The 23,728-nt window shown below is 47.3% G+C and overlaps 1 protein-coding gene across 2 annotated transcripts; it reads left to right on the top strand.

Moving 5' to 3' along the window:
• The first annotated feature begins 2,996 nt into the window (after positions 1-2,996).
• On the top strand, positions 2,997-23,372 carry TSPAN33 (tetraspanin 33). 2 transcript variants are annotated; one of them, XM_059171821.1, is made up of 8 exons: positions 2,997-3,352; positions 17,357-17,414; positions 18,074-18,198; positions 18,534-18,608; positions 19,654-19,749; positions 21,017-21,145; positions 21,548-21,709; positions 21,921-23,372. In XM_059171821.1, the coding sequence occupies exons 1-8, from the start codon at positions 3,251-3,253 to the stop codon at positions 22,020-22,022; spliced, it is 849 nt and encodes a 282-aa protein (XP_059027804.1). In that variant the 5' UTR covers positions 2,997-3,250; the 3' UTR covers positions 22,023-23,372. The 2 variants fall into 2 exon arrangements, with proteins under 2 accessions (XP_059027804.1, XP_059027803.1); XM_059171820.1 differs by having other exon boundaries at positions 2,998-3,352; positions 18,071-18,198.
• Positions 23,373-23,728: the final 356 nt, after the last annotated feature.

Here is a 23,728-nt window from a genome sequence, read left to right on the forward strand (position 1 = left end):
ATCATGGAACTTTTCTTAAGTCACTATCTATATTTTCCACATTATTTTAAATGGCTGCATTGCATGTGATAATAGGGATGTAATTTTTTTAATTTGATGTCTTGAAGAGTTAATATACTCCATGCTTCAAAAATCAGAAAAAATAAAATGGCTCACAGTGGAAATTTTCTTTCTTCACATCTCGGTTCTCATCTACTCCAGGACATAACCTCCTTCCTCAGTGTCTTTTGTGTCTTTCCAGAGTTTATTTAGGTAGATGCAAGCAAATACAAATGCCATTTCATATTTTGTCATTTTTAAAAATCAGAATGCTATACATTATATACACTTCCTCACTTTGCTTTTTTCACTTAGTAATTTATTTTGGAGATTGTTCTTGGTATATGGAGCGTTTGCTCATTCTTTTTTCTATAGCTTTATGTCTTCCTACTACACAGCACCATCCTTGATGGACATTGGGTCATTCCATTGATTCTTTTTTCCCCCCAAACTTTTATTTAAATTGTAATTAGTTAACTTAGAATGCAATATCTGTTTCAGGAGTAGAAATGAGTGGTTCATCACTTACATACAATACCCAGCGCTCATCACAACAAACTTCCTCCTTAATACCCACCACCCATCTAGACCATCACCCACCCACTTCCCTCCATCAACCCTCAGTTTGTTCTCTTATTAAGAATCTCCTGTGGTTTGTTTCTTTCTATCTCCTTTTCCCCCTCCCATATGTTCATCTGTTTTGCTTCTTAAATTCTACATATGGGTAAAATCACATGGTATTTGTCTTTCTCTCACTTATTTAGCTTAGCATAATATACTCTAGCTCCATCCATCTTATTGCAAATGGCAAGATTTCATCCTTTTTGTTAGCTAAGTAATAGTCACATATATATATGATTATATAGACCATTAATAATGGTCTCCTAACAAACCTTCCTCTCTGCAGCCTCTTTCCCACTCTAAATGAAAACAAAATACAAAGAACAATAAACGGATCTTACATCATTCCTTCTTCAAAACTTTTATTTCTGGGGATGCTAGGCTGGCTCATTCCGTAGAGCATGTGACTCTTGATCTCAGGATTGTAAGTTCAAACCCCACATTGGGTGTAAAGATTACTTAAAAATAAAATCTTTTTCTAAAAATATTTATTTATTTATTTGACAGACAGAGATCACAAGTAGGCAGAGAGGCAGGCAGAAAGAGGAGAAAGCAGGCTCCCTGCTGAGCAGAGAGCCTGATATGGGGCTGGATCCCAGGATCCTGGGATCATGACCTGAGTCAAAGGCAGAGGCTTTATCCCACTGAGCCACCCAGGTGCCTCAAAAAATAAAATCTTTTTAAAAACCCAGCCTTTTATTTCAAAACCAATGAAGCACCAGCTCCCCAACCTGGCATTCAAGCCCTTCCAATGATTTTAACTTAATTTAACATGTATTGGCATCAGTCAGTGTTATCTTCTACTGCTATATTAAACTTATCCAATGCTCTAGCCAAACCAGTCTGGTTATTTTTCACTAAACACACAGTGTGTTTTTACACTTCCAGGCTCTGGCTCACCCTTTTGTCCACCTAGATTACTCTTCCCTTTCATCTCTTCTATCCTAAGTCTTTTCCTCCCTTGATTTCACTTTCTATGATATCTTCACTAACTGTCCACCAAATAAATGTGCTGTAGTTATTTGTGTCGTTATCGTAGTTCCCTACTGGATTCTAAATTCTGCTGAAACAAAATATTGCCTTGAGTGAACCCTTCAATGTGCCAGCCTATGCTAAGTGATTTGCATGCATTATCTTGTTTAATCTGCACATCAACATTGTAGGACAGGACTTTCCCATTTAACATTGAAGAAACTGGGGCTCAGGGACATCAAGTAGCTTGCCCAGGGTCATGTAACGAAGGGTGGAATCTTTCTTAGTCTATTTAAGCTACTATAACAAAAATACCGCAGCTTGGGTAGCTTATGAACAGCAGAAACTTATTTCTCACAATGCTGGTTGCAGGGGAAGTCTGAGATCAAGGCTCCTGCAGATTCCCGTCTGGTGAGAACCACTTCCTGGTTCTTGGGCAGCTGTCTTTTCCCTGTGTCCTTTCATGGTGCAAGGCGTGAGGAAGCTCTCTGGGGTCTCTTTTAGGGTCTCTTTTATAAGGACACTAATCCCATTCATGAGGACTCCATTCTCATGACCTAAGCACCTCCCAAAGGCCTCTTTTCCTGATACCATCACGTGGGGAGGAGGTGGTTAGGAATATGAATGGGGGGGGGTGCAAATATTCAATCAATAACATTCTTGTTCGTATTACTTATGTTAGCCAGCACAATGCCCACTACCTACACTGCACTCAACCTGTTTGTGTCAGATCAACATGTTAAGAACAATGTCTGTCCATAGACTAAGATTTTACAGAAATAGGAAGGGGAGGGGGGGTTGAAACCGTAATGAACCGAGATGGCAGGATTGCTGGTGATGCTTCCAAATTTCCACTAGTGGGTTCCAGATCTTCTGAAATAAGCATTTAAAATATATAGTTTCTAAACCGGATTGCCGTTACTCTTGAATATCTTCTAGTTGTTACATGTAGGTTAGTTTGTTTCCTTGATTTTATTGTCATCTCCCCGGGGATTCTCTCTGTTCTTTTGTATTCCCACAGCTTTGGGCGCATTGCTGAACACACGACGTACGTACTTGTTGATTTTAAGGCATGTGTGTTTGCAGGTGTATACAGCAACAGGGTAGAGGGCATGGGTGTGTAATGCAGTGTGCATTCCATCTCATCCCCTTTCCCTTGAGCAGCTGCTGCCTGGATGCTTCCCTTCTCGGGGGAGGCGGCAAAACCACTGACCCTTTAACAAGTTGTCCCTCACAGAACAGGTGTCTCCCCCGCCTTTCGGAGGAGAGGGACGGCGGGACGCTTAGTGACATCAGCGACCGACCAATGAGAAGTCAGTCTTCGGCGGCCGCGCCAATGGGCGGCCAAAGGCGGGCTCGGTTTCCTGGGAGCCGGGCGGGCCAGGCTGGTCCTCCCGCCGCCGCGGAGTCTCCGCTGCTCACGCTGCCCGCCGCCGCTCCCGCGACTCCCGGCGGCGGCGCTCCTCCCGGACGCACGGCTCGGGCATTTCCCACCGCGGCGCAGCTCCCCCGCCTCCCAGGCTCCCGCGGTGGCGCGGCTCATGCCCCGGGGCGCAGGGCGCGCAGGTGGGCCGGCCGCCGCGGGGAGATAGGCCCCCGGGGGGACGGCGGCGGGACCATGGCCCGGAGACCCGGGGCGCCGGCCGGCTATGGGGAGGAGTTCACCTTCGTCAGCCCGCTGGTGAAATACCTGCTCTTCTTCTTCAACATGCTCTTCTGGGTGAGTCGTGGGGGTCTTGGGGGCACCTGGGCTGCAGGGCACCCCTCGAGGGTGCAGTGGGCTGTCCACGGTCGAGGAGGGTCGTCCCGGGATGCCAGGTTAAAGGCGAGCGTCGTAAACGCCACTGCTTAGTTTTCTGGGCTGATGACACTTTGGGGTAATTTATCCTGGGGAGGGACACCATACTGGCACCGCGTCGGGAGGGGATGTTGGGGGTGGGGAGAGGGGGAGGATAATGCAAGAGATTCAGTAAAGACTTAAGGGGTATCCTCTGGTCATTTGATGAGGATCTGTGACAGGCCAAAATAATGGATTTGCGCAGGAGAAGCGGGTTTTCCTGTTGGCTCAAAGCAGATCCAATGGTACCTTCATGTTTGGGGGACTTTCAGGCCTGGGGGCTGGGAGGCTGAGCAGCAAAAGAAAAAAGAGGAAGTGGGGAAAACCCAGACCTTCCCTCCCCCTTACCTCAGATAGGTTAAAGGGCTTTATCTTTTCCTTTTGGAGGCCTCTGGTGCCCCCCTCTTCCCAAAGGTTGAGAAGGGGCAGGAATGGCCTCCAGATGTGGATGTCTTTCCCAGCACTGTCCCAAACTTTGCCCCACCTTTCTCAGGACCAGACTCCAATCTCTGGAGCCTGACAGTCTTCAGCTTCTTTTAACTGGACCCTGTGTTGGGCTGAAAGGCCAGCAGTCCTTTCAGAATCTTACGATTAACGTGGAAAAGTGGAAAAAATATTGGACTGGGCCCATCTGGATTCTCGTCTCCAACCTGTAGTTGTTGACTTGACGTTCATCTCTGTAGGCCCTAGTTCCCTCCTCCATAAAATCAAACCCAGTATGATCAGGTATGGCAGAAACACTCTGCTGGAGACGGGAATCCAGCTGGAGCAGATCATGAAATGCTAGCTCAATTCTGTTTCATGTCTATAGAGTTCCTGAGCTCCTCTGGGTTGGAGAACATAGAGAGGTCCTTCTCCCATCCCCGTTTCTCTTCCAGCTCCAGCCATGCCAGAGCAGCTGCTGTAGGTGCCCATTATCCCTGCCCATTTCAGCCTGAGACCGAAAGTTCAGACTTGCAGGAGGGAGAAAGCTTGAGTCTAAAATATGTTTCCTAGGAGAGGGAGCAGACCAGGCATCTAAGCCAGTTGCTGGAAAGGTTCACAGGGGCCGTGGTTTGAAGAACAGACACAAAGTACATAAGTGCTAGCCTGTTGGGACAAATGAGAGGAACCCCAGAGGGTGGTGGTACGAGCTCAGCCATTGTACTTGGGAAAAAAATGAAGTTTGAGTTCCTAACAAATTCTCAGTTTTAGAACTGGGGAAAAAAAATCTAGAAGATATCCTGTCCAGCACCCACATTTTATATATGAGAAAACTAAAACACAGAGATGTTAATTATCCAACCTCTGACAGCTGGTTAATAAGTTTGATCTGGTGGTTTTTCTACTGAAGTACAGTGCCTCTAGGGGAAGTCCGGGGCCCAGATGACTGCTGTTGTAGCTGGGGCTTTAGTATTATTCCTAGTTAACCCAACTTCCCGTGCTCTAGGGTCTGCCTCAGCTGGAGGTTAGGGAAGAACAGACGAAAACTCACCACTGCTCTGCCGGGGCTGGGGGATGTTCTAGGGAAACTCCCTGCCTAAGGGCAAGTCCCAGTGAGCCCTCCTCCATGCTCACTGAATGTTCCAGGCCAGGAACATGCCATTTTTGGGGATGACATACCATCCTCAGAGCCAGCATTAGCATCCCAGGGACCTCAGTTCCTCATTCTGAGTTTCTCTGTCAGCCGAGACCGCTTCTTCTTTGGAGCCCTTGGCACTTCACCCTTATCTGTGTTCCCCAGCGACAACAGCTGGGTACATCTGTTACATTTGCGTTCATGGTCATTTTCTTAGATTCCCCCACCCTATTCTCCACCACCACCACCCCCCCCCTTTTACCAGACAAATGACTTTGGGAGTTTGCAGTCAGGGAAAGAGTGTGGCTCCATAGACCCATTTACCTTGGTAAAAATGATTCATTCAGGGTCACAGGACCTGGCTAACCAAGCTGGCACCTCCCCAAATTAGAGAAGAGCCCCTTCTTGGACCCACTTTAGACTCATAAAAAGTCAGAAGCTCTAGAAATAGCACAGTGAAGGACAAGAGGCCCAGTTCCTTTCTGGCATCAACTTACTGTGTGACCCTAAGCCAATATATCTGTCTCTCTGTCCTTAATCTTTCTGCTCGAAAGGAGAAAAATTTTCTGCCTCTGTGAACTATTTAAAGATGAATGCATCACTTTGGGGAACTGTTTTCTTTCTTCAGGACCTGGGGCTGGATCTAAGGATGCATCTTTCTGTGTCCCAGTGTCCCTGGGACATTGACCTTCCCAGAAATCAGTACTTTTTGGGGTGTGACTGAGTGTTACCTCTCCCCCAGGCCCAGAGACACAGAACTACATTCCACACAAATGCAGCTGGAGATGAAGGGCTGCTTCCCCAGCTCAGCAGTCCTCTTTCTTCCTACCACCCTTCAGGGACTGGTTCCTGTGCTTTCTTCTTTGTAGGTTCTCGCCATCCTAATCAAATTCCCCTCTTCTGCCTAGGAGGTTCCCATGTTGGCCCTCTCCCTTTACAGGCAGAGTGCCTGTTCTGGCCAGCCCCTGGAGGAGCTGTGGATGGGTGTGTGTATGCTGGAACACACTGGGAAGGTAGCCAGTATTGTCTGGGGTCACACTCAGTGCTGGTATGACACTGGCTATCCCTGCTGCGGCTCTAACAGCCCCAACCCTTGGGTCATTTTAGTCTGACTCAGAAGGCTACCGGCATCTTTGGGAGCAGGACCCATTCCTCCTGTTCATGTTTCAAATCTCATTTCTCCTTTTGCCTAGGTTTTCTCCCCAGAATCATGCTGCTGGATGACTGATTGTCGGGAACCCATGACCCAGAGTAGTTGCCCCAAGATCCCAAAAGTTGTATTATAATCTTTCAGTTAAGAAGTGGCAGACTTTCCTCCCCTCCCTGTGCTGGACAGCTCTGTGCTGAGGCAAGACCAGTGCCATGGTACATGCCTTATCAGCCTCGGGCACACACTGGTGGGGACATTATCAATGCTGCCCGTAGCAAGCCTCTCCCTCCTTGCTGGTCCTTTTTCCACCCAGGGCCACAGTTGCGGTGGTTTCAAATCAGGCTGCACTCAGACCTCCAGTCCCTGTGACTCAGCCCAGACTTCCTTGGTGGCCATGCCTCAGGGCTCCCATGGCACCTTCTGTATACCTCAGTTGCCTCATCCCCTACCTCTGCTGCAATGATGTGTTTATTTTTGTCTCCTCTTCCAGACTTCAGGCCCCCGAGGTAGGGTATGCTGCCTTATTCACTTCTTGCTTCTTAGGGCCCATCTGAGTTCGGCAGGGTGGGTATTTACTGAATGTTTATTGAATGGCAAATGATGGAGCAGCCCATGCCAGGTGAGGGTGTGATGCCCCTCTGCCCTCTTTTACCGACACTAATCTCTCAAGATGCAGTATCACCGGAAGTCCTTGAGCAGCCTTGGTGGGGGAGAGGGATCCAACTGTGTTCTCCTCTCTGCACTGGGTCCTGTGGCCTAGCACCACTCCCTCAAGCCAGGTCAGCCATACTCCTCAGCATCTCCCTCGGGGTTGTGCTTAATTACTACCTACAACACCCAGATTTTTTCACTCCCACTGTAACGCACATGGACACCTGTCCTGATCTTTCCTAGACCGATCCAGGCCTCTAGTTAGGAATCTTCTTGAAGAAACTCACTCTCCCCGGGGCACCTGGGTGGCTCAGTGGGTTAAAGCCTATGCCTTTGGCTCAGGTCATGATCCTAGGGTCCTAGGATCAAGCCCCGCATCGGGCTCTCTCCTCGGCAGGGAGCCTGCTTCCTCCTCTCTCTCTGCCTGCCTCTCTGCCTACTTGTGTCTGTCAAATAAATAAATAAATAAAATCTTTTTTAAAAAAAAAAGAAAGAAAGAAGGAAAGAAACTCTTTCTCCCCTCCAGAACTACTAGAGTCCCCAAGGGCAGTGAGAATGCCCCAGACCACCCGCAGCACCATCTGTGGCCATCCGGCTCAGGAGCCATAAGGAAATGACCAGCATTGAGCCTGGCAAAAACCCTTCCTAGTGGCAGAGGCCCTTTCTACCACCCAGCATAACCCTCAGTGTACGGGCGTGTGCACACGCATACCTAAGTACCTTAGAAGGCAGGCCATCCCCTGCTACCTCAAGTCTCCTCCTTTCCCTGTAGACCAGGCAGGTTGTAATAAGTGATATAGTCACGTTCTTTTAATTAAAAAACAAAATAAAACATTAAAAATGAAGACAAGAAGCGGGCGCCTGGGTGGCTCAGTGGGTTAAGCCACTGCCTTCGGCTCAGGTCATGATCTCAGGGTCCTGGGATCGAGTCCCACATCGGGCTCTCTGCTCAGCAGGGAGCCTGCTTCCTTCTCTCTCTCTCTCTCTGCCTGCCTCTCAGTGTACTTGTAATTTCTCTCTGTCAAATAAATAAATAAAATCTTAAAAAAAAAAAATGAAGACAAGAAGCATATCCTATGCTGTCAAGTCACTCATATGCTTTCTTATCTCAACAGCTCTGTTTGCCTTGTACCCAGTAGAAAATCATAAACTTCAAGAAGCCTTTAAAAGAATAAAAGAAAACATGTAACACCTCTCAGAGTCTTGATAGCAGACTCTGGTCAGGCTGGGACCTCCAGGACCATAGTTTTGAGTGTTTATACTCCCATGAGCCCTTATGGACTTCTGTCTCTCGTGTATAACCTTGGGAAACCAAGATCAGCCATGGCTAAAGAGAAGCTGAACGGTTGGCTCCAGACATTGGAAAGGAACGAGCTCTGTGGATTCCCCCACTCCAGTAGGGTATCCAATCCAGAGGGAGAAGGCTAAGAGCTGGTTTCAAACAGATGGTTGCCACCTGAGAAACCCAGGAACAATGGTGCTGGGATGGCCACATGAGGACGGGGCATGCAGAGCCTGGGTAGGGAGAGAGGAGGCCCTGCTTTAGGTTGAGCAGGCTTATCCAGAAATAAGGACAGAGAGGACTGAAAAACCAGAGGTCCAGACCCCTCCTTCCTCATGTCCCTCTGGGTAAGAGCAAGGTTTTGGTTCCCACTCTATCCCCAGCTGTCCCCCTCTATCACCTTCAAAAGAAAAGGGGAAGAAATTCCAAGAAGAGGAGAGGACTTTGAGACAGATGCCCCCACTAGATGTGGACTGGACTCTAGAACGTGGAGACAGACATGGCCAGAGCTTTCTCTCGGGCTGGTGGGCCCTGCATGGTGATGCCATGTCTCCCCCTTCAAGGTGCTGTTCCGGGGACTTTCCTCTGGGCCCTGCTGGCCCCATTACCTCTTGGTGCTCTCTGACTCTCCCCCTGGCTGGAGCCCCACCCAGTTTGGAGATTACCAGCTGCTCCCCCAGGAGGACTGCAAGCAGCTTCTTCCCACCTCATATGATGCCCCAGGGGAATGCACATGCCCTGGATTTGCCATGAGTCAGGGAGAGGAAGGCAGCCATGGGACCCAGGTCACACGGCTCCGGCTCTGGGGACAGAAAGACCTTTTTAGCTGCTCACTCCCTAAGGGAGCTGGGGAGAGTTACTTGAATTCTCCCAACATCAGTTCTGTAAAATGAAGATGCTAACACCCTCTTGGGACTGTGGTCAGGATTCAAGGAAAGATTTGATATAAAGGTTCTAGCCCAGTGCCTGACCCTTAGCACTCAAGAAAGGATAGCTATTGCTGTTGCTAGAAAGAGCTCCTAGAGCTCACCCGTTAAGGATGAGCTTAGAGAGCTAGGATGAGTGCTTTTTCTGATAAGTCGTAAATAGCTGAGTTTTGAGTCTAGGTGAGGGCTAGCTAAACTTGGGCCTGACTTCCTTTAGCCTCAAACCCCCTTTGCTCATATTTCTACTGTTAGCCAGAGAGAGGTGATAATGAATGATGCCTTTATATATTTTATAGTTCACAGAGACATTTCCTATCTATCATGGGAACAGAGACCACACTGTGTCTCTAAGGGCCTTCCGTCACTTGTCAGGGCTTGTCATATCCCTTTGGTCTTAAGGTACAATCCAAGTGGACTCTAAGAGCTAATTTGCCTGTAATTATTAGCATTTGGGTATGAAAGCCAGGAGAACTTTTTTTTTTTTTTTTTTAAGATTTTTATTTATTTGACACACAGAGAGAGAAATCACAAGTAGGCAGAGAGGCAGGCAGAGAGAGAGGAGGAAGCAGGCTCCCCGCCGAGCAGAGAGCCTGTTGTGGGACTCGATCCCAGGACCCTGAGATCATGACCCTAGCCGAAGGCAGAGGCTCAACCCACTGAGCCACCCAGGCATCCAGCCAGGGGAACTCTTATTCAGAGTTTCATCTTGGCACCCTATAACCTTTCTTCCCTTCGTGCATTATAATATCCCTGAAGCTGTGAGTGTTCCAGGGGCTAGAATAGGGCTTTTCTTGTATCACCAAATCATGGTTGTCTTTCTGCAGTTTGCAAGAACCAAAGACAAATAATGGAGAGGATTTTCTCCATTTTCTATTTTCTCCCATGAACAGTAGTATCTGTGGCTGCTTATCTGCCAGCAAGAGCTAGCAGAAGACAAAGGGAAGAGGACAAGGAGCAACCAAATGTTATGGAAAGCCGGGAAACTATTTAGAGTAGCGCCTGTCTTGTTGCTTTATGAAATCTAGAGACATATGCTTAACAGCCTTGTCATTGCTTAGTAAATTGTTCCTTATTTCTACAATAGAAATTAATACATTGTTCTTCCTCACCTGACACATTGAGAATGACACATTACCTGTGTAAGATTTCTGTCAAAAATGTGTCACCTGAAAAAAAAAAGTGTCACGTGAATCTAATTGTGAGAAAACAATCAGATAAACTCAAACTGAGGGATATTCTGCAAAACAACTGGCCTGGGCTTATAAAAAATGCCAGTGTTGGGGGACCTGGCTGGCTCAGTCGGTAGAACATGCAACTCTTGATCTTGGGGTCGTGAGCTCCAGCCCCACATTGGGCATCATGAACTCCCCCCAAAAAAAAAAAAAAAAAATAGTCATTGTCAAAAATATGTCAGAACAAGTTTTGACAAGGACATGGCGAAATTGGAACCCTGGTGCTTTGCTAGTGAGAATGTGAAATCATGCAGCCACTAGGGAAAAAGAGCCCAGTCACTCCTCAAAAAATTAAACATAGAGTTACCATATGACCTGGCAGTTCTGCTCCTGGGTATATATCCAAGAGAGTTGAAAATTCATATTCAGAGGTGCCTGGCTGGCTCAGTGGGTTAAGTCTCTGCCTTCGGCTCAGGTCATGGTCTCAGGGTCCTTGGATCGAGTCCCGTATCAGGCTGTCTGCTGAGCGGGGAGCCTGCTTCCCCCTTTCTCTCTGCCTGCCTCTCTGCCTACTTGTGATCTCTCTGTCAAATAAATAAATAAAATCTTAAAAAAAAAAAAAAAAAGGTATTCAGGTGCACCTAGGTGACTCAGTTGGTTGGGTGTCTGCCTTCCACTCAGGTCATGATCCTGGGTTCCTGGGATTGGGTCCTGTATCTGGCTCCCTGCTCAGAAGGAGAGTCTGCTTCTCACTCACCTTCTGCTGCTCCCCCTGCTTGTGCTCTCTCTCTGTAAAATAAATAAATAAAATCCTTAAAACAATTAAAAAAAAAGAAAATAGGTATTCAAGCAAAAACTTATATACCAATGTTCACAGCAGTACTATTTATAGTAGCCAAAAGGTGGGAACAATTCAAATGTCCATCCGTGGATGAATGGATAAACAAATTGGGTTATATCCATACAATGAAATATTATTGGGCCATAAAAAGGCATGAAGTACTGATACACGCCACAGCATGGGTGAACCTTGAAAACATTATACTCAGTGAAAGAAACCGGACACAAAGAGCCGTATTTATAGGCAATATGCAGAATAGACAGAACCATAGGAATAGAAAGCTGACTTATGGTTGTCAGGGTTGGAGGTATGGAGGGAATGGGGGAGTGACCGTTTCATGGGTTAAAGGTTTCTATTTGGGGTGATGAAAAAATCCTAAAACATGATAGCAGGGATGTTCACACAGCAACATGAATGTTCTTAAGGCTGCTGAACTGTAAAATGGTTAATTTTTTGATATGTATATTTTACCACAGTTTTTTATTTATTTTAATTTATTTTTAAAGATTTTATTTATTTGACAGAGAGGGAGAGAGAGAAAGCATGAGCAGGGGGAAGGACAGAGGGAGAAGCAGACTCCCCACTGAGGAGGGAGACCAATGTGAGGCTCATTCCCAGGACCCTGAGATCATGACCTGAGCTGAAGGCAGACGCTTAACCAACTGATCCACCCACGTGTCCCTTACCACAATTTTTTAAGTTAGTGTCTTGAGACCAAAAACAAAGAAAAGAAAAGAAAACTGCAAAACTCTTCCAGGCCAAAGGAGACTTGATCGCTAAAGATCACTAAATTCACGATTTTTTTATGGGATCCTGGATCAGAAAAAAAAGAAAAAAAAAGCAGCTATAAAGGACATTATTGGGAGAGTTGGGGAAAGGTAAATATGGACTGTAAATTAGATAAGAGTGATAGCATATTAAAGTTTCAGGAAAGAATTTAGTATTTCAAAATTGTACAGGTTATACAAATAGAGATTGTAGATTCGTGGTGCTCTTACCTCTGAACAGTTTTAAGATCCATTGCCTTACCCTTTGGTATAAGGACAAACCCCTCCTGATTAAGGTTTGTGAAATTGCTTGCAAGTAAATCCCAGTTTAGGAAAATCTGATATTAAAAAATGTGGATTTACTAACCAGTTAGCACCTAACAAATTGGGAGTGGCTGTATTTAAATAGATTACATTTTTTAAAAGATTTTATTTATTTATTTGTCAGAGAGAGAGCGAGCACAGGCAGACAGAGTGGCAGGCAGAGGCAGAGGGAGAAGCAGGCTCCCTGCTGAGCAAGAAGCCCCATGTGGGACTCGATCCCAGGACGCTGGGATCATGACCTGAGCCGAAGGCAGATGCTTAACCAACTGAGCCACACAGGCGTCCCTAGATTTCATTTTTAGAACCGATTTAGTTTTACAGAAAGATTGAGAAGATGATACAGAGAGTTCCCATATACACTACATCCAATTTCTCTTGATACCGGACGTGAGTATGATAACATGCGTGCATGAGTACACATTCATGATAATTAATGGTATTGTCTTTATCACTGAGGTCCGTGCTTTATTCAGATCTCAGGGTTGGTTCTTTTTTTTAAGATTTTATTTATTTATTTGACAGAGATCACAAGCAGGCAGAGAGGCAGGCAGAGAGACGGGGAAGCAGGGTCCCTGTCAAGCAGAGAGCCCAATGCTGGGCTTGATCCCAGGACCCTGAGATCATGACCTGAGCCAAAGGCAGAGGCTTAACCCACTGAGCCACCCAGGCGCCCCTCAGATCTCAGTTTTCAGGTAACACCCATTTTGTGTTCCAGGAGGCTATCCAGGATACCAATGCGGGACTCGATCCCAGAACCCTGAGATCATGACCTGAGCCGAAAGCAGTGGCTTAACCCACTGAGCCACCCAGGCGCCCCTCCTTAGGTTTCTGTTGGCTGTGACAGTTTCTCAGAATTTCCTTGGTTTTGGGGCTGCCTGGGTGGCTTAGTTAAGTGTCGGCTGCTTGATTTCAGCTCAGGTTGTGATCTCAGGGTTGTGGGATGGAGCCCTGCGTTGGGCTTGCTCTGTTCATGAGATTGTCTCTCTGCCCCTCCCCCGTCCAAAATGAAGAAAAGAAAGAAAGAAAAGAATTTCCTCGGTTTTGATGACTTTGACAGTTTGGAGGCGTACTGGTCAGTTATTTTGTAGAATGTCCCTGTGTTGGAATTTGCCTGGTGTTTTTCTCATGGTTATATTGGGGTTATGTGTTTTCAGGAGGAAAACCACAGGAGTGGAGTGTCATTTTCATCACATCATATCACATACCTGTGATTTACTTCTGCTGGTGTTGACCTTACTCACCCAGCTGAGGCAGTGTTTGCCAGGTGTCTCTACCCGCCAAGTTAGTCTTTTCCTCCCTCTTCCATCCTGTACTCTTTGGAAAGGAGTAACCAAGGGGGCAGCTCATACAGGGGAGTGGGGAGTTGAGCTCCCCGCCCTCGAGAGTGCAGCGTCTATACCAGAGTGCAGCATCTACACATAAATTATTTGGAATTCTTCTGCATGGGAAATTTGTCTTTTCTCCCTCGCTTATTTATTTAAGTCCTTTTAAAAAAAAAATTTTAAGTCCTTTTTATCCATATGGTCTCATGGGTATTTTATGTTTGGGGTAATAATTTCTTACTTCCTCATTTCGATGTCCCTTTGGCATACCCACGTCAATGCAGGGCGTGTGTGTGTGTTTGTTTTTGAGCATTTCCTTACTTTCTGGCACCATGAATGAGACACATACTCCAGGCCTATCTTGTATATCTCCTACTCCAGTCGTAGATTGAACCATTTTCCAGGAGCCCAGGAGATGGCTATTTTCATTATAAGGTGATTACTCACTTTCTATAAGGATAAAGGCATTGGTGCATGCAAGTTATTTTATATAATTTGATTGACAATCTTCGGGAACATGCCTTTTGCTAGACTCAGCTATTTTAAAAACTGTGTCTGGCTTTTAAAAATTTCCAGTGAGGCTTCATTCTCGCCAGAATATGAAAAGCCGTTCTAAGAAGTGTCTTTATCTTCATCCTCATCATGAAAGGAGGTCATTGGCGATATTGCGGGGTGTTATAAGTATTTTGTGGCAAAGCCTGACGCGGTGGAAAGAGCTCCAGACTGAGACTGGAGACTGGGTTTAGTCCAGATGTTTCCTCTGCACCCATGTGCCCTTGGTCAGGCAGTTGTGCTCTTTGGGCCTCATCTATAAAAAGAGGTGAGTGGCTGAGCTCATTTCTAAGGTTCTATTCAACTCTAAAGCGCCGTGCTATTAACGGCAGTGGTGTTAATTTTGGGATGGCAGTGGCTTTGAGGAATTCAGGGTGGGACATGTGGGCAGGAATGGTGTGAAAGGGCAAGCTGTGACTCCAGGATGAAGACGCAGATCAGTGATAAAAAATGCCGCATTTTAGCGTTAGCTAGTGAGCTCCAGGTAAGCAGTGTCATTAGCAATTGTATTAAATATTAATGATATTAAAGTCTTCATCTAGATTTTAATGTAACCTGCACCTGCCGCTCTAGATCCCTGGCTGAGTGTGCTTTAGGCTTGTGGTGCTCAAACTTGGCCACACATTGGAATCACCTGGAACGCATTCAGAAGTAGCATTGCCTGGGTTCCAATGTCAGAGATTCTGAAGTAGGTGGTTTGGGGTACAGCCGAGGCATCAGCAGTTTCAAGTTCTTCTCTCCCTGTCCTCCCTCCCATTCTAATGACACCAAGCTTGGAAAGGATAGGCTCTGGATGTTCTTGTTCCTCTCCCGTATAACATACAGGTGTCCTTAAGGGCAGGGACCGTATCTTACTCATCTCTGCGGTCCTCGGAGTACCTTGTGCATAGCTGCTGAGGAACGGAATTTGGACAGTGTGTTAGTTTCTTCTTGGAACTGTAACAACTTACAACAAGCTTCATAGCTTACTAGGACACAAATTAATTTTCTTACGTTCTGAGGGTCAGAATTCCAAGATGGGTCTCACTGGGTAAGATCAAGGTATTAGCAGGGCTGATCCCTTCTGGAGGCTCCAGAGAACCTATTTCCTGCCTTTCTCTGCTTTCAGAAGCTGTCCATCTTCCTTGGCTCCTGGCACCACACCACTCCAACCTCTGTTTCCACTGTCATGCCGATCTCCTTCTCTGACTCGAACCTTCTTGCCTCCCTCTTCTAAGGCCCTCCAGGATAATCTCCCCGTCTCAAGACCCTTCATCACATTTGCAAAGCCCCTGTGGCCGTGGAAGGAGACTTATTCACAGGTTCCAGGAATTAGGACAGGACATCTTTTGGGCGGGGGGGGGGGGGGGGGGAACTAGTCTACCTACCACAGATAAAGACAGAGCGACTGCTGTAATTACAGGCTCCACATGGAACTAAGTTATTGTGTTCTGTGGCATCTCTTTACTCTTTCTTGTTTTAGCTGTGTTAGGATTTAATCAGAGACCATCTCTGTGGAAAGTTACACATCCTGATGGAAACTTAACATGTTGCAAAACAGTGAGGAGCCTGGGGAAAAAAAGGAGAAATAAAGAGCAGATACATATCTTTCAGTGATTCAGTAAAAGAATATTCAGAACCATTAATTGGCTGTGAGGAGTTTTAAAGGGCAGGCCGAGATGCTCAGTCACTCTGGCAAAGGGCTGTGCCTGCAGGCCTTGGGGTGGCTGGGACCTCTGCCGTGTGTTTCCTCACCCCCCACCCACTCCGCCTTGCTCCTTGCTCCACTTGCTGGGGGACAGCAAGCCAGCCGGCACCCCCATCCCCACTCCCAGCTCTGTCAGCAGCTCCCTCTCTCCCGTACAAAGAGCATAAGGGCCAGCAGATAACAAACACATCTAGTCCTGAGTCCAAGGCAGTGTCAAATGATTGAGGGGGTCAAAGCTGTGTATCTAGCCAGAGAAGAGTCCGGAAAGATGGTTTTAGATAAGGGTTTCCATTTACTGCTAAGTGCACCTGAAGGCAGAGGCCACAAAGGAAAAATAGCTTTCTGCTGAGGGGCTACTCTGACCCTGTTACCTCTCTAGGGGACCTATTCCCTTCTCCCACCAAAGCCCCAAGATGGCTCTTTCCAGCTGGTCTCTGTCTTGTAGGACAGTGGAGTCTAGCTAGCCATCTCCTTCCCCACTGAGTTGGTCAAGTCCCTGCTGCTGAGAACTCCCTCCAGCCAGAGCTTGGTCCCAGCTATTGCCATGGTTACAGCCAGCGGCTGCTTAGCACCAGTCTGGGGACTGGACACAAAGAAAGAGTGGCCAAGAGATGTACACCCTGGGCTGCCCTGCACTCCTGGAGGCCTGGCGGGTGGGTGGGAGTGGGGGCAGGAAAGGCCTCTTTGGGGATTGCTGGTAGTTTCTGAGGGGTTTGCTCTCTCAGGGAGGAGCCGGGAAGTTTGAAGCGTCTAAACTCTTGCTCCACGCTGGGATCCAGGTTTACAAAGACAAAGCCTCCTTTGCCAAGGCAATTTGGTATTTTACACACATGCATTCGTACATGCATCCGTTCACATTGAGATGCACTTGCTTTCTTGCATTTGACACCATTTTGACCCCCAAGAGAGTTAGAGACCTGGGAGTTTACATCTACTCAGGCCTGTTTCAGCTTTAACAGCTGCCCATGGGGGGTGCCCAGGTGGCTCATTCAGTTAGGCATCTGCCTTTGGCTCAGGTCATGACCCCAGAGCCTGCTTTTCCCTCTCTTTCCGCTCCTCCCCCTCTTATGCTCTTTCTTACACGCACGCATGCACTCTCTCTTTCAAATAAATAAATAAAAATTTTTCAAAAACCCTTCCCTTTGATGTAGTTGAATTCAAATTCAAAACTTGTGACCCTGGACAAGTAATGATAGATAATATTTATTGTCAGGCATTGTGTTAAATGCTTTCCATGCATTATCTAATTTCATAGTAGTTTTATGAGATGTAGTTGTTTTAAAAATCCCATCTTCAGACAAAAAAACCGAAGCTTAGAGATTTATCAGAGGCCCAGGTTTCACTGGCTCCAAAGCCCACATTCTTACCCACTGTTAATAACCTTGAATTGCCTTCATTTCCTCATCTGTAAAATGGGGAAAAGAGCTGCCCCACAAGATAACTGTGTTGTGGGGATCAAATGAGATTATCATGGTAAAAGCTTTTCTTGGAGAAAAAGCAGACAGATGCTCTCAATTGTATCTCTTGGGGGGAAAGAGATGCTCATCTCTGGCTCCTAGGAAAGTCATCTTCATCCTGTTCTTCCTTAAGGTAATTTACGAGGGGCTCTCTGGTTTCCAAAATCTCAGGGTCTGCCTCCTTCCCTGTGTCCACAGGTGATTTCCATGGTCATGGTGGCTGTGGGAGTTTATGCTCGGTTGATGAAGCATGCAGGTGAGCTATAGGCCCCTCTAACTCCCCATGATTCTCGCCAAAACCCTTCCTCCTCTGCCTCCTTCAGCCCTGGCCCTTTAATATGCTTTCCCATGTAAGCTGCCTTCTAGCCCAATCTTAACTCCCTACTCCAAGGCAGCAGGCCAGCCATGCCGGTTCACCAGGATTTCCTGAGCTCCCACGAAATCTTCCAGGATGTGCCTGCATGGTAGGCTTGGGAAGTGTCAAGGAAAGGAGGTAGGCCTCTGGGAACTGGGAGTAATCTGAGGCCTCAGCCCCTCCCTCCCTCTGTCCCGAAGTAACTCAACCTCCATTCCTGTTCTACTGCACGAAGTCTCCGGGAAACGGAATCTGCAAAACTGGGAGCCTAATGCCATTCTAATTCTTTTCTGGAGCAGAAGTGGTTCCTCCTCTCTTAATCTTGGGAATAAAGGCTCTCACTTTGTTAGTTGCTCAAATGAAATGTCACAAACCCGTCTAGGTCCTTTTTATTCTCCCCACTGGGAGGGGAGTACTGCCTCCCTATAACCGTCATCTAACCCTACTAGAGATTCCCCCAGCAGAGGAGAACAGTTTTGGGGGACACCCCTACCTTGTCCCTGGGTATTACTCTCAGCCAGCCCCAGGCTCAGACTGAGAGACGACCCCTCCCCCAGAAGCAGCCTTGGCCTGCCTGGCAGTGGACCCTGCCATCCTGCTGATCGTGGTGGGCGTTCTCATGTTCCTGCTCACCTTCTGCGGCTGCATTGGATCCCTTCGTGAGAATATCTGCCTCCTACAGACAGTGAGTGATCAGGGGCCCCACCATAAAGACCCTGGCCTCCTCCCTATGCCTCCCAGGCTCCTGATGCCATTCCTACAGCCCTTCAGTTTTCTCTGTCCCCCTCTCCAAAGGCCTGTACTGTCTGCTCCCCACTACAGAGCTCAGCCCAGATGACCCAGCACAGGATGGCCACCCTTAAGACGGCACGGTGGAGGCAGAGGCCTTATCATGCATGGGGCATCTGGGAGAAGTGCCCCATAGCCCCCCCAGTATCCAGTACTCCCCAGGGCCCTGGGGGAGGGGCTGGAGCTCAGCATGGTAATCAGCTGTCTCCTTTTCCTGCCTGCTCCCCATAGTTCTCCCTCTGCCTCACCATCGTGTTCCTGCTACAGCTGGCTGCAGGGGTCCTGGGCTTCGTCTTCTCAGACAAGGTAATGTTGGGGGTCAAGGGGCCTCCTCAGGTGTGAACCAGAGGGAGGAAGAGAAGGTTCCTGCCTGCTTAGCCTGATTAATTAACCACAGTGCTCTGTCCCCTGAGAGGCATCAGCCTTTGAAAGAGTCTCCTTAAGGGTGAACGAATGGCCTTTAAAGTCACCATATTTCAGCAGGATTTCCAGATCATAAGGTGTTTTCCTCTGATAGTCTGAGAAGCCAACAGGAAAACAAATTCTATGAACACAAAGTTAAAATAATCTGCAAACTTTAATGGCAAATTATTGGGTAAAACACAATTATCAAGTAGACCATAGACAATATGAAGAATCTTTTATTTCCTCTAAACATTGCTTATTGGGATAAACAGAAGGAAAGAAGAGGGAAAGTAAATGAGATTTTGAGCGTGCTCACCGTAGCTGGAAGTGATCTGCTCTTTAGGGACAGTCCTTTTAGTTAAGTACAAGAATTCCTTTCTCAAAGGGCAAATGATTGCCAGGGATAGTACTGGACTATAGACAACAAACTTTAAGAAAAGTAGCAGAGGAAGAAGGAAGAAAGCATGGTGGAAACTACGAAATGGGAAGCCACTGAGTTCATTCAGAATGTCCTAGTCCTTCTGGCTTAGGAAAATCCTAAAATGATTTGTTTGGAGTCGAAATAGGTGCTATTCTCTTCTGTCCACTAGAGGTCAGTGTCTCAGCTTTAGAAGCACTTTACTAAAATATGTATTAGATTCTCTGCTTTGCATCAACAAGTATTTTGTGGTAATAGTGTTCAGAGGTAAATAAATCTTGGATTATCTCAAAATGTGGCTCTTTGGGAGCAGCAGGTTCTGTGTTTGTTCTCTTGCCTCCTGGTACCTGAGGGCCTAGGGATGGTTGGGCTTTGGAACTGGCCATCAACCTAGGACCTGGTTCCAATTTCAAGGGTGCCTGAAATGAAGAAGTATGATCACTGTCTACTGTTATTCCTGATTGGAGTCAGGAGAAAAGGGTTAGGGATTAGTCCCATGTTCTGATTCCCTACTCATGTCTCTGGCAGGCACGAGGGAAAGTGAGTGAGATCATCAATAACGCCATTGTGCACTACCGAGATGACTTGGATCTACAGAACCTCATTGATTTTGGCCAGAAGAAGGTATGGGTGAGGAATGGGGGGAGGTCAGCTGTGGTCTCAGAGGCTGTAGGCAAAAGTTAATACCATCCTAATACGCACCTCACCCTCCAGGCCTAAGTGCTTCCTCATTACCTGCCAGGTAATGGACTCTGGAAGGAGGCTTGGCAAAAAACCATACATAGCAGAGTGCTTTAAAAGTACATTTAAGAAAACAGAGCAGTAGTGTATATAATAATCTACCATGTGTGTAAAAAAAGAGAGAGGAAAGAATATGTATTCATATTTATGAAAGGAATCTACAAGGATATGTAGAAACTATTCTAAGTGGTTACTTATGGGGGGATAAGGAAATGGGAAGATTTTAAATATTACTATTCAAAAGTTAACTTTTTAAAATTGTGCCCAAATATACATAATATAAAATTTACCATTTTAACCTTTTTAAATATATAAATCTGTGGCACCAAGGACCTTCACATTGTTTACATCCGTCACCACATCCCTCTCCAGAACTTTTTTTATCTTCCCCAAACGAAGCTCTACCCATTAACCACTAGCTCCCCATTTCCCCCTGCCCCAGCTCCCGACAACCACAATCTCTTTTCTGTCTCAATTTGACCACTCGAGGAACCTCGTATGAGTGGAGTCGTACAGTCTTTGTCCTGTTGTGACTGGCTTATCTCACTTAGCATGTTTCCAGATTTCATCCATATTGTATGACATGTTAGTTTTCTTCTTTTAAGGCTGAATAACCTTCTGTTGTATGTATCTACCACATTTTGTTAATTCATCCATCTTTTAATGCACACTGGGGTCACTTGCACCGTGTAGCTATTGTGAATCATGCTGCTATGAATCAAAAGTTGAATTTTAAATAAAAGTGCTTTTGAGATCAGTACTGAGTTCCCCTTCCCTTGGTGCAACTTACTTGGATCCTACGTGCTTTCAAGGAGTAATTATGGGCCTGTGATATTGAAGACTCTCTTCTGTTTTCTCTGTATTCAAAGAAATATTTTTAACAGTAATCCTTTAATTATTTCAGCCAGTGTTTTTGAGACACTCTCTTTTGCAGCCTCTATCCTGTGCAGAAACTGCTCTCAAGAAGTTCCTAGTTGAATGTGAAAAACAAACAATATATACAACTAAGGCATATAAAGGGAAAGGCCACTGAGAAATGTTGGCTCAAGGTTTAAAAACAACCTGAATTTATAAATGGAAGCTGGCCACGGACTTTCAGCTGCTCTGAGGACTGGGTGATTCTTAACCTCTGTGGTGGGTTTTGTTGCAGTTCAGCTGCTGTGGAGGGATTTCCTATAGGGACTGGTCCCAGAACATGTACTTCAACTGTTCAGAAGACAACCCCAGCCGTGAGCGCTGCTCTGTGCCTTACTCCTGTTGCTTGCCTACCCCGAACCAGGTGAGCCTACATCCCACGTCATTTCCTCCTGGGCAGCAATTTCAGTTACTTGCCAACTAGATTAGCCACTGTGGGGAATCCCCATTCCCTAGCTTAACCAATCAATCTTGTAAGACAGCTGCCAGATGTTTCTTTTCACCCCAATCTAATGGCTCTGTTTCCTTTTCCCTCCTGTGGTCCACACAGGGACTCAGAAGGTGCAGGTCTCTAAAGCAAGGAGAATTGAACTCAGATCTCCCAGAGGAAAGGAAGTGTGTATTTAGCAACTCCCAAGTTAGGATCCTTCGCATATATTCCCCACCAATTTAGGAATTTAGGAAGGGTGGGAAGACCATCGGTGAGGGCCTGAAATAAAAAGTTTGGGAGTGGGAGTTCCATTTGGCTTTTCAACTCTTTCCCCAGGCAGTGATCAACACCATGTGTGGCCAAGGTATGCAGGCCCTTGACTACTTGGAGGCTAGTAACGTCATCTATACCAATGGCTGTATTGACAAACTGGTCAACTGGATACACAGCAACCTCTTCCTTCTTGGTGGTGTAGCCCTGGGCCTGGCCATCCCCCAGGTAACTTACCCCGTAAGACTCGTGGGTCCTACAGCCCCGCAAAGACTCCTTTGTTTTGGGGAGGGCACCTGGAGACCAGCTAGGGTGTCAATCACTGACATTGCTAAGAAGCAGGGGATTGGGATGGTGCTAACCATACTGGGAAGATTGATTCAGGGAAAACAAAGACACCACTCATTGCTGAGGGCCCAATCCATCTCGCCTCTTCCAGCTGGTAGGAATCCTGCTGTCCCAGATCCTTGTGAATCAGATCAAAGATCAGATCAAGCTACAGTTGTACAACCAGCAGCACCGAGCTGACCCGTGGTACTGAGAATCCATCCTGCATGTCCTCACTATGGCGACAGGCAAGCGTCATCAACCAATAGCAGTGGGTAGAGCTCTCGGCACCAAATGGAGATTTGGATTCCAGTTCCCCAGCAACAGCCCAGTGGGGAGAAGCCAGCTCCAGCCCAGCAGAAGTCAGAGTGCACGGGTGGCTCAAGTCTAGGAAGGCTGTCCATCCTCTTCTCCTCCACCCTAGCCCTCGGCATCGTTAGAGTTATTTTGCATTATTTTTAACCATACACATTTGGGTTTATGGTTTTTGCTTTTGTTTTATTTTGTCTGGGCAGAGATGTTTGGGAACATCGGTTGCACAGAGTCTTGGGGGTCCTAGGTGTTGCTTTTCACCGAGGTGCTACAACCAGTGGTCCTACCAGGGCTGCTACTGAGCCTCCTGGACATAATCTGATTCCATCTGTTGCCAGCAAGACCTGGCTGGAGAGTGGACGCTAACAGCCCTACCTGGAGTCCAGTTGGTATGATACCAGCTCCAGAAGGGAAGGGAGTGGAACAGGCAGTGAGCTGGGGGTCGACTGGGGACAGTTGTATGTGTTGGGTAGGAGTGGAAGGCGATATGTTTACTAAATGCTGCCCTGCCATCCTCCCAGGTAGTCAAAGTGAACTACATCCTGCTCCTCCCTCATTTCCATGGAAACGTGGCAGCAAAGGCAAGGGGTACAACAGCAGCCAAATTCATCCCTCTCCCCCACTCCACCCCTTTTTAAAATGTTTGGAACCACGGTCCTTATACTCTGCAGCCAGCAGAGGTGGGACTGAGCCATTTGTGTCCTTGAATTCCTCCCCTCTGGCCCTCCCTCTCCAGCAAGTGGGGTTTCTTTAACCTTCCTTGGCAGTACGCTGAGGAGGCACGATTAACATCCCCCCGCCCCCGCCCCCATTACCCTGCACCAAAGCTCAGTATTTCTACAGTGTTAGAAGCAGGGATCTTGCTGGGGCGGGGGAGCCAGAAGTGGCAATAAAAGTTTGTTGACCTGCGCTAAATTGGACTCCATGAATTTTCCATTCTGGCAACTAGAAGGGGAGGGGTAGAAGGGCGCAGCGGGTGGGCCCTCCTTCCAGGTGGGGACTGGAGACTCCCCTAAACATCACAATGCCTCCCGGGCCCCATCCCTCGCCCCATCTCCCTCGCCCCATCTCCCTCGACCAGAGAGACACTACTCCCTTCCCGCAACCCCACCCTCTCTGGTCTGAATTAGGTCGAAAGGTTCCCAGTTCCGACCTGGGAATGGCGTAGTGTTATCCTAAAACCTGATGTTAATTTTTTCCCAAACGAAACTGAATTAAAATTGTCTACCCAAAACTTTGGGTGGTAAGAACACAGCTGGAAATCAGAGTCTAGCAGTCTCTGCTGGGACGGGGAGGGGAACGAGGAGGAAGAAGGCCGTCTCTTCACCCACTCAGCTCCCTCCTCCATCTTTATCTGAAGGAGCTGGTACCGCTGCCCGCCGTACTTCACGGAGTAAAAAATTCCCAGCCGGGCGGGCGCAGGGCTTGCTCACGCCCTGAAAAGCGTGCGAGGGCGGCTAGCCCGGAGGCCCGGCTGGCGCGTCGGGGGCGGGGCCGGGGCGGGGCTGCGCGGCGCTGTGGGTGGTCCCCGCCCCCGCTGCGGCCGGAGCAGGCACCTCCGCCCCCCGCCGGGGAGGAGCTGGGTTGCAAAGGGGTGGTTGCAGGCTC

Source organism: Mustela lutreola, chromosome 4, assembly GCF_030435805.1.
Source record: "Mustela lutreola isolate mMusLut2 chromosome 4, mMusLut2.pri, whole genome shotgun sequence".
NCBI lineage: Eukaryota > Metazoa > Chordata > Mammalia > Carnivora > Mustelidae > Mustela > Mustela lutreola.

Bases quoted from the DNA above. Each gene is read 5' to 3' on its own strand.
- TSPAN33 (XM_059171820.1), top strand. From the start codon at position 3,251: ATGGCCCGGAGACCCGGGGCGCCGGCCGGCTATGGGGAGGAGTTCACC. The intron at 3,353-17,356 runs GTGAGTCGTGGG...CTGTGTCCACAG, and splicing joins TCTTCAACATGCTCTTCTGG to GTGATTTCCATGGTCATGGT. The intron at 17,415-18,070 runs GTGAGCTATAGG...CCCCTCCCCCAG, and splicing joins TCGGTTGATGAAGCATGCAG to AAGCAGCCTTGGCCTGCCTG.